At 48.1% G+C, this 10,303-nt stretch overlaps 1 protein-coding gene across 2 annotated transcripts; it reads right to left on the bottom strand.

Annotated features, from left to right (window-relative positions):
* Nucleotides 1–421: 421 nt before the first annotated feature.
* On the bottom strand, nt 422–9,832 carry CAMK1G (calcium/calmodulin dependent protein kinase IG; the record flags this gene model as incomplete). 2 transcript variants are annotated; one of them, XM_082069293.1, is made up of 12 exons in its annotated part: nt 818–946; nt 1,599–1,728; nt 2,047–2,468; nt 3,168–3,255; nt 3,624–3,702; nt 4,577–4,689; nt 5,310–5,385; nt 5,930–6,053; nt 6,193–6,331; nt 7,089–7,163; nt 7,645–7,773; nt 9,741–9,832. In XM_082069293.1, the coding sequence occupies 11 exons, from the start codon at nt 9,830–9,832 to the stop codon at nt 1,635–1,637; spliced, it is 1,431 nt and encodes a 476-aa protein (XP_081925419.1). In that variant the 3' UTR covers nt 818–946; nt 1,599–1,634. The 2 variants fall into 2 exon arrangements, with proteins under 2 accessions (XP_081925420.1, XP_081925419.1); XM_082069294.1 differs by lacking the exons at nt 1,599–1,728; nt 7,089–7,163; nt 7,645–7,773; nt 9,741–9,832 and adding an exon at nt 6,557–6,804 and having other exon boundaries at nt 422–946.
* Between the last annotated feature and the right edge of the window lie 471 nt (nt 9,833–10,303).

Below are 10,303 nucleotides of genomic sequence, written 5' to 3'. Positions count from 1 at the left end.
TGGGGGACCTTTTAAAACGTTTTATCTATGCTGCAGTTAATCCTTGCCGTGACTTCAGCACGCACTTCCTAGATCTTTCTTCAAAGAGCTAGATCACAGAAATGGAGAATTTTATCTCTGTTGTATCTACACAATATCCCTATATTTGTGTCAGTAGGATAAATGTTATTTCGTACTCAAAAGTGAAGTCAAAAATCTTGTTTGACTTTCTGCCCCGATCCATTTACCACCAGAAAAATGCCAGGGGGAGCGGGTCTGCAGACACACAAGGAATCCTTTAGAAAGGACTTAACAGACCATTCCTACATCAAATCTCTATGAATAACCAACAGGCACTTTAGAAAACAAAACTTGGCTTTATTAAGCAAGTATTTATTGTGCAATTACAGGCTTGGAAGCAGGGAATTCAGACCTTGCTGTGATTATTATCAGACATATGGAGGTTGCTAGCAGGTTGTCTCTCCTTTTGTAGCTCAAGTGAGAACTGGGCAGCTGGTTGATGCTGAACTTCAGAGTGCCAAAGCCTGGGACTAACCAAAATCTGAGGAGGATAGGCTGCAGATTGTAAAACTAACTGAGCCGCCACTGAGTAGAACTCTGCATGGCTTTGGTTTAATGGGGTTTACATTGTGCTGTGTACTTATTATGCGTCAGACAACTAAACAGTATACAGAAAACAAAAGCTTATAGCACTGAGCGGTGTCGTATGGGTAATATACACTGAATGTGCTAGCGGTGGCCTCAGACTTTCCCTTGCCTTCTCCCGGCTTTAACAACCTAGAGCCAGCCCGGGGTGGCGGCGTGGATGGGACCCTGGGGCGCGCGTCCGCGGTCGGTCGCTGCTCCTGGGGCGCTGCTGCGAGGACACAACCTCACAACCTCCTTTCTTGCTTCCGCTCGTGCCTGGCATTGAAGTGCAGAAAAGAGTAAAACAGCCCTTCTGTTTCTGCAAGAGAGAGAATTTCAATTGGCGATTGAACTTTGTTGCATGAGGCTGCTACCTTCAAAACACGCTCTGTTCATAAGGAGCAGCGTGGGGGTTCGGAACAGCTCAGATCCCTTTGTGCGCCTTAGTTATAAAGGGTTATTACATGACTGATCATTGGAATGGATCTTTTTGGAGCTTATAGTACATCTTTCTTGCATTTCTCTTCTATTAATCCTTTGTATATTACAGTTCTGTTCATATAATCTCATCAGTAGAGTGTCATAAAGGATGAAAGGAGGTAGCTCACATTATATAGCTCTTGTGGAGAACTATGGCAAGCATATGCTCTCCTTGGGGAACATTCTTTATTGCAGGGTTTAATAGCAATACTTCCAACCGCTCGTATATAACACGGTGCAAATGATAACAATTTAGTCTGGAATTAATCCTAGCTATGGTCAAGCAAACTGGATTCATAGTCTGGCCTTAATGGAAGCCAAAAGATGATTTCTTAATTGAAAGATGGTGTAGCGAAGGCTTTTTCGCTTGCAAAAAACCTGTGAGTCAATTTGTTCTGTGTACAATCACTTTACTATTTGTGCCTTTCCCTTTTTCATGCCATAATGGGATTAATTAAAAGCAGCTGGTGATTGGATTGCGGAGCACTTACCGCTGGCGATGTGGGGAGCCCCATGGTGCCTCCTTATCACATAATCAAACAAACTCCAGTTTGCCCAGTGCCACAGTGAGAAGAGTGTTTACTGGTTTTCATTGGAACAAGGACTTCTGATTTGAAATGACTGCTTGGAAACGGAAGATTTAGAGAAGAAAGAAGCAAAAAGAGAAATAGCAAGAATTATGATCATTCTGCAGGTGAAGTTGTGTTTTTTAATATAAAGAAGAGCAGCTGCTGGAAGCAAAGCAGAGCTGGGTGGGAGTCAGCACCGCAGCGGAGGCAGGTCCAGCCGCTCAGCACCGGCGGAGGAATTGGCATCGGCAGCTTTAACCACGGGCAATTTCAGATGTGGAGAGCGAATGCGCTCCCGTCAGCTTTGCCGCGCAGCCTGGGCACCGCGCCGCGCCCCGCGCTCCCACAAGCAAACCCTTTGGGTACCTACTGGGATTTCGCGGACTTTTTAAGCAGCACCGTCTGGGAGCAGAAGGACGACTTGGTTTTCTCGTGCCCCACGCAGGCTGGGCCGCAGCCGCAAGACGTTCTGGCGGGTGGGCTGTGGTTGTCGGGCAGGACCGGGCTGCCGCCCGCGGGCAGCGCTCTGTTCTCCGAGCGGCTTTGCGGCTTTTCCTCCCTCGTTCCCGTGTCCTGCTCCTGGGGAGGGTTTGGGCAGCCCTGCGTGGGGACCGGAGGGACAGACGCGTCCTTGTCCTCGTTTGGCGTTGCTGGCTGGGTGGCCACCATGGGTGTGTTGGGTCTGGACGCCTCCGTGACTTGTATGACGGGGATGGCGCTTTCGGCTGCTGCGTGACCGTTCATGTGGAGCTTCTTCATGTGGTGCACGACGGCTGCGGCGTTGAAAGCTTGCTGGGGAAGGAGGGAAAAGCCCCACGGTGAGCAGCTGGGGATGCCAGGCTGGGTGGGACAAAGGGACTGTCCCCCTTGGGCTGGTGAGCACCCACAGTTTGCACAATACACGGGATGTGCTTGTTCTTGGTATAAGCGCCATAGTTTCCATTGAGTGCAAACCGTGGATGCTTTTGGAGACTACAACCCCTTCTATGTGAGGACATTGCGGGGAACAGCTGAAAATCACCCTGCAGTGCAAAATGGGGACTAGAGCTGAGTTTTGAATGTAAGTATTTAAAATGCTATCGCACGTGTGGTTCCTGTGGCTTTCCTCTGTCCGCCTAAATTCTTAACAAGAACTCTTGCTATAAATCAAGTACCAACTTTTAGGCTGAAAGGAGGAAGAGCTGGATCAAGCTCCCAAAAAGATCTGCTGAGGGAGGGAGCAGCAGTTTCATTCCATCACTATAAAGGCAGGAATCCTTTCCCCCTCCCCTTGACTTTCTTAGCAAGGGCGCTGTTTGTGCTAAATCTACCCGTGTGCGTTGCAGCAGGGAATATGGGTCCAAACATGCTATAAACAGTAACTGCACACAATTTTCAGGCAGCCTTTGGAGCATCTTCAGCTTTTGGGTGCTTACCCACACAGCTGAAGCTTATTGCTAGATGGCGTTTGTCAGTGAAATGGCTCTGGGCTCCCACCAGCAAACGACTTACCCTCCATTTGCTCTTTGCAAAGTTTTTCTGGATCTGAGCGCTGACAGATGGGTATATGTCACGGTGAAGGGCTGTGTTTCCATTAATCCTGCAGATGGGGAGAGAAGAAAATGGGCTCGTAGGCAGATGGCATTTGTAAGGCATTCCACATTCTGGAGGCAACTAGCTGCTTTGTACGTTCAATCAGCAATAATTAAACCCAAAGGAAAAACAGCAACAAAATGTAACACAAACACGCGCTTCAAAGCTTGGAAAAGCTCAGGATGGGATTTCTTCTTTGCCTCTGTTTATGGAGGCAAATATGCACAAATTGCACCTTTAATTATTATTATTATTATTATTTCCTTCACCACCAGGGCCCCATGGGTGTTAATAACGGGGAGACCCCCCGTTCTCAGCCACCATGGAGCGAGACGCGGATGCTGGTCCATCCCCGTGGCCACCGGCCCCTCTCACCATGGGTGCCGCAGGGCTTCTTCACAGGTGAACCTCGTGCTCGGGTTCTTCTCCAGTAAATGGCTGATGAAATCCTTGGCTGTTTGGGAGGAGAAGCAGAGACACAAGGTTATTTTCTCCTTGTTCCAAGATACCATCCTAATAGGACATGGCAAACACGAGCGGATAAAGGTTGCCGAGGTCAGCCCTGAGAAGGAGTTTGTACCGCTTCATTACTCCATTAAAGGGACATGTTTTTAGTGAAGGGCTCCAGATGACAAAATGTTAACTGGGGATGTACCAAACTTCACACTTAGATTATGTGCATTTGAGTTCAGTTATTCAGCTGAAAAACAACTCTCAAAAGCATAAGAAAAGGCAAACTGAGCAAATTTAGAAGTTACGCTAAAGAGCAGTTACATCCTGCCTTTTTTTCTTTTCTTTTATTTTCTTTTCAGGAAGGACTGTAGTGTTTGTTATTAAGCCCTAACAAGCCTCCTGCTAGTTTTGTTTGTGTGTATGAAAGATCGATGTTCCAAATATGCTGCTAAGATGCAGGTGAGCTCTGCGAGCAGGTTAGTGCGGTGGTGGCTGACACGGGAAATGTGACCCGATGGGGAGAAAAGCAAAAAACAAGGTAGCAAAAAGAAATAAATGGAGTTCCGCTGCTTCCAAAGGAAAACTAAGCTCCCTCTGAGCTGAGCTTCTGGAAGTCAGGGTTATGTTAAAAGATGCTGCAGCCGAGGATGCTGCGTTACAGGCAGGATGCGAAGGTCCCCGAGCTCTGCGGCCGTGGTTGGGGTTTGCTGCTGGGTGTGTGACTCAGTTCAATATTTCATCCTTTCCCCTCCCTGCCGAGGCAAGCGAAGGGTGTTTGGGGGGCACCTGGGGGCTCGGCTGGTGCCCGGGGGTCGCAGGGCTTTGGGATGCAGCTGTGGGAGGGATCACGGTGCTTCCCAGCGCTGGAGCTTTACCTGACGCAGAGATGTCGTCCCAAAAGGGAGACTCAAACTCGAAGTAGCCGTCCTTAATCTTCTCAAACAGTTTGGATTCGGTCTCTTCGTAGAAAGGAGGATACCCGCAGAGCCTGGAACAGAGCAGAAAGCCAGGGGTGCTTCCACAGCCCATGGGGCAACAAGGGTGAGGAACAGAGGAGGCTGCCCCATCCATCCATCCATCCATCCATCCATCCATCCATCCATCCATCCATCCATCCCTCCATCCATCCTTCCATCCATCCATCCATCCATCCATCCCTCCATCCATCCATCCCTCCATCCCTCACATCTAAGCATATCAGCAAAGCTGCATAAAGAGTTAAAAACTTAACTGCAGCAGCGAAAGGACAAAGCCACAGCTGGTACATAGCTGCATGGTGTGGGAGGAAATGAAACAAAGCGTACCAAGGAAGATTGTATGATATTTGTAGGCAACTAAAGAAAAAACAAGAAACAAAGCATAGGATGAGGCACATAATAGAGAAAATGGGATTGCTTTCATCTCCGCTGCAGCACTTGATTCTCCACGTCCCTTTCGTTTCTATGGTCTAGGGAAGCCGTGCGAAGGAGGAATACACCGCTGCTGTGTTCCCATCGGAAATGGGAGCTCTGGGATCGCCTCTGCTCGCTCTGCCGCCGTGTTTGGAGAGACAGAGGAGTCGGGAAGTTCATGGAAAAAATAAGTGGGATGCTGTTTGATCTTACTCACAGGATATAGGTGATGACTCCAATGGACCAGCAGTCTACGGCTTTGCTGTATGGCTTCTGGGCAAGCACTTCAGGGGCTGCAGAACAGCAAAACCAAATGGCAATTCTAAGCAATAATAAATTATCCAATACTGGGAGAAGCAGTAGTTGCTGATACACTGAGGTGCCAATGCAAAGAATCAGCCGGTAACAGCCCCATTTACCAGTTTTGATCTGTGATATTTGTATCTATTTTATGCCATTGAATAGAAAGAACCACTGGCAACTTCTGCCTGCGTTCTGAGGATTGAACCAGCAAGCTGCGGATCAAGCCAACGCGCTCCGGTGCACATGAAACAAAATCCCATGGTGTTAAAATGATTTTCGTAATTTTTCAATAGACACATGACTAACGCTGAAATATATTGCTCTTAAAATTACCCTTTTCTTTGCGCTTTTAAACATTCTGGGATTTTGCAGTCTCTGCGCTCATTTACAACCCAGTCCATGCAGTGCATCTGTGAGTAGTGTGTTGTTGTTAACATTATTATGTATGGTTTTCCTTTCTGCTAGGCGACATACTGTACATGTACATGTTTTTTTCTAGATATTCCACCAGCACAAACCCATTCCTGGACTCACCAACGTATCCAGGAGTCCCACAGGCGGTGGACATGATGCCGTTCTGCTCCATTTTAGACAAGCCGAAGTCCGTGATCATGATTTTGGAGTTCTCCTCAGGAGTGAGGTAAAGAAGGTTTTCAGGCTGTGAACACAGAGCGGTCAGAGGTTGCAATTTGGGGTAGAAAAGTGGAAAGAAACAACGGAAAGTCATGGGGTGGAGCAGGTAAAGCCGCGTCCCGCCGGCTCCCCGAGGAGCCGCTCTGGCCCAGGACGGGTCTCACCTTCAGGTCGCGGTGAACGATGCCGTTTTCGTGGAGGTACTTGACCGCGGTCAGGACCTGGTGGATCACCACGCTGGCGTCTTTCTCGGTGTAAACTCCCCGTTCCAAAATGCGGTCGAACAGCTCTCCCCCGGACACCCTGTTGGAAGTGGCAGTTCAGAAAGAAAAAGGCTGAAAAGAAAACGGAACGAATCTAATAACACTTTTATGTACAAGGCAAAATAACTTCCTGGTCCTTTTACAAGTCCACCTGCGGCAGAGCGTTCCTTGGCAGCAGTATTTGTGAGGCTGAGGGGCTGCTGGCTGCAATTTCAGGGTACCAATGAGTATTACTGGTGAAACAGGGGAATTTGGGAAAGGTTACAAAGCAACGCCAGACAGGTCTGAGCCACAGGCATCCGGCATTGCAGACAGAACTGCCTGAGGCTCTGCTGCACAAGCGGATATATGTGTTTGTGTGATTGCTTCCTTTAGCTAAATATGCGGGTTAGCAGGAGCAGCCGGGTGCTCGCAGCTGATGCCCACAGCGAGCTGCTTTCTCTGCAGCCAACGTCGTGCATTTTCATTTCTAGAAACCCTGCGTGGCACGGCTTTAATTAGAAATACTTCTGTCTCGGCCCTGCTTAAGTGCAATGAATTGATTTGCATAAAGAGATCCTAATCTTGGTTTAGAAACTTGCTGCTGAAACGAGCAGGGGCCGCGACAGCGTGACAAGTGTCCGGGTTAGTTCAAGCCACGCGGCTCTCGCCCCGTTAGTGTTTGAACAGCTCTTGTGTGAGCAACTTTTACGCGTGGGAGACTCCGGTGTGTAGGTGCTGAGATATGGTGCATCACCCCGGTCCTGCCACTCTTCTTCCTCTGTGGTCCACAAAGAAACGGCTCTGCTGATACTTACAGCTGCATGACCAGGTAGAAGTGGGTTGTGCTCTCATAAATATCTTCTAAAGTCACAATGTTTTCATGCTTTATCCTGCAAAGGTAAATGTGGGTCAGACGAACAGACCTGGCAAGGACAAAGCGGCTTCTCAAGTGGAAAACCCAACAGTCGTCTTGCTTTAATCTGGGCTGTTTTGTGGCTGGTTTCCCTCGCTCTGCACGGCAGAGGATCCTTGACAGCAAACTCTTTGGAGGACCAGACCCTTCCTTTTTAAGGATCTGCCCTGGCTGCATCAGATGTATTATTGGGACTTAAAGGCTTTAACTCTGCTGCTCCTTTCCCTGCAAATTGCTTCATCTATTTCCTTCCAGGGGCCTGGGGCAGTTTGGCTGTGTTGGGTTTACAAACCCAACGAGGAAACAAGAGAAGCAACTTTACTAATCTACTAACTTATAGTAACATCTATATATTCTTTAAAAAGAAATAATTCTTTATATTATTCTCATCGTAGGGCCGCATCTCTTGGGAAAGGACGTTTGTTCTACTTCACATTGCAATGTAGGTACGCACTCACTTTTTCAGCACTGCTATTTCATTCTCCAAGCTGCTGTCCCTTGTGAGCGGAGACTTCTTGATGCATTTCAGAGCAAAGAGCTGGCCAGTGCTTCTTTGCTTCACCAGGAAAACTTCCGAAAAGGCACCTCTGCAGAGAGGAGAAGTCGTATTTCAGGAGATGCTGCAGCTGCGAACTGGAAGGATACTTACAGAGAGAGGAAAAAGCAATATGGTAGTAATTTAACTCCAAGTGGCTGCTGATTGTAAAGCTAGAGCTGCATCTCTAGCAGCTCCAAACTTAGGATGTTCAGTGCAAAACTCTGCAGTATGTAGGAAAAAAACCCCACCGTTTTCTGGGTGCAGGAGGAGGCACTGGCTGCGGTCTCGCAGTTTGGGTAAATCCCCCCATGTTCTTTACATCTGAAGTGCAAAATAACTGGGATAACCTCCAGTTAATATTTTAATTCAGCATTTACTGTGTTTTCCTTTCTGCAGAGACTAACACCTGCGTACCCTTAGTCACAAAGTGACAATGAGTGTCTCTTACGTTCCCAGTAAGGGTTTAGCCCAGTGCATCCATGAGCGGGTATTTATAACATGCCTAAAGCTCGCAATCCTGTTAAAGGTTTATCTTCGGCAGCCGAACATGTGTCTCTGGGATAGTGACAGTGCATACTTTGCCAGGTCCGTCCTCAATAATCCTCATCAAATGAGCAACAGATTAATTGCTGGCAGTTAAATGGAACTTGCTCCTGAGTGCGCAAAGCCCCGCGGGCAGCTGGAGGGCAGAGCCAGGACGGTGACCGCGGTGGAAACCCCTTCTCGGTCAGGACACTATTGCAGCAAACCCAGTAAACAAGGGCAGAAAACTTCCCATAACCCCCTAAACAAAACCCAGCGTACTGGGCCCGTAGGTGGGCTGAGCACGGAGCTGAACCCATCCATGCCTTTATCACCATAAACTATACGCAATGGTCTTTTCTAGCCCAAAAAGCAGTTGGGGTAGGGACCTTATCCTTGTTTCACATGTTTTTCTCCTTTTATCCATTTGAGCTCCCCAGGCTGTTTGTGGAAATGCCTTTTGAGTTCTTGAGGGCCCTCGGGGGACGGGCAGGGACGTCCTTGCCAAGGTCCCTCATCCAGCGCTTGGGGACGCTGGGGGAAGGTGACAATAAGTTTCCAGGTCATTTTAGGTGCCAGATCTTCATTGATATTCTTTGGCTAGCTGAAGCGTCGCACGTGGAAAAAGAATCCCAATTTCTAACGCGAAATTTTCCCATTAATGTAATAGTAGGAAATGAACAACCTACAAATCAGATGCTGGGACATCTGTTCTATATATCTGTCCCAAACAGTTTATCATAATTATGCCCCTTATTAAAAAATGATGAATCAACAAGTTGGCTAGGAGAGAACAAAGCTTTTTCTAACCTCATTCCTTTAGAGAAAGCTGCTGGATAATTTAATTTCGGAGGCTCACCAGGACTGTGGTAATTCAAAACACCGCTGAGCTCTGGAGTTGCTGTTTTTAAGGAGCTTTGCTGTGGGTTCTTAAGTCACAGAAAATGTAGCCACGACAGAACTCGCTGGTGGAGGTAATTCAATTCCTCCTCCACCACCTTGGAAATGTTTTCTTGTCTCATTCACATGAATAGGCAAATTAAGCTGGTAACTCACACAGAAGCATTGTACAACTTGAACATCCTTGTTCTGTTTCATCCCTCGACTGAGTCAGGGTTTATGAGCTAAATCTACCACTTATTATTCTCTTATTATACCTCTCCCAGAGCCATCCCTTGACCTTGTTTGGCCTCACAGCAGCAGCCAGACCAGTGCGTTCAGCAGGAGAAGAGCAAAAGCTTAACTAAGCTGCCGCGCAGGCTTAGAGGGAAAGAGGGAAGCGCAGGGCTGACCTGGGGTGGGTGAGAAGGAGCTGCCTTGGGGCTGCTTGGTAGACATGAGCCGTGAATCAGAGCCCCATCCAACCTTGCAGGGATGGAGAACCCCCCCCGTGCCCCCAGAGTATGGTCTGGCTTCAAGTAGATGTTTTCTTGTGGCGTTGGCCGAGGCCGGGAGGGGAAACTGGTATCTAGAGGTGGCTCCGGTGGTACTTACGATCCCAGGGCCTCCATGAAAATGAAGGTTTTCCGGATGTTGCTCGTCTGTTTTTTCCAGGATCCGCTGTCCTCCTCTTCCTTGCGACCCATCTCCTCCAGAGTGGACGCAGGGCGCACTGTGAGGAAGAGGAGGAGGAGAGAGGTGACTGATGTGGCGTGAAGAACGGGTCTGCCCAGGAACCACCTGGGTTCTGGGTGCTGGGGATGGTGTTTGCTCGCTCAGAGGACTCAGACCTTTTGAGTATGTGTGATTTTGGGCTGCTTTTGTGCTGACCATGTCCCTGCTGTCACGTCCCCTTCAGCCGTCAGTGCAGCATCACACCACATCAGCTGGGTAGGAGCTGGTGACCATCTGGTAACACTGTCAGGATACTCACTTAGTGCCTGTTGGCAACTACAAATGCTTATACTGTGCTTGGCATTTAGTGGTTAAAAAACCCTACTGAATAGTTAATTTTCACTACAGCATCCACGACACAGTGGATTAAAAGTTAGGTACAACTAGTGATGGAGATGGATTATAGTTGAGCTGCTTTATCGCTTAAATAATAAATAGTTTAA

This window comes from Streptopelia decaocto (genome assembly GCF_964273445.1).
Source record: "Streptopelia decaocto genome assembly, chromosome: 19".
Lineage (NCBI taxonomy): Eukaryota > Metazoa > Chordata > Aves > Columbiformes > Columbidae > Streptopelia > Streptopelia decaocto.
Note: the sequence above shows the minus strand (reverse complement) of the source record. Positions and strands in the feature narration are given on the sequence as shown.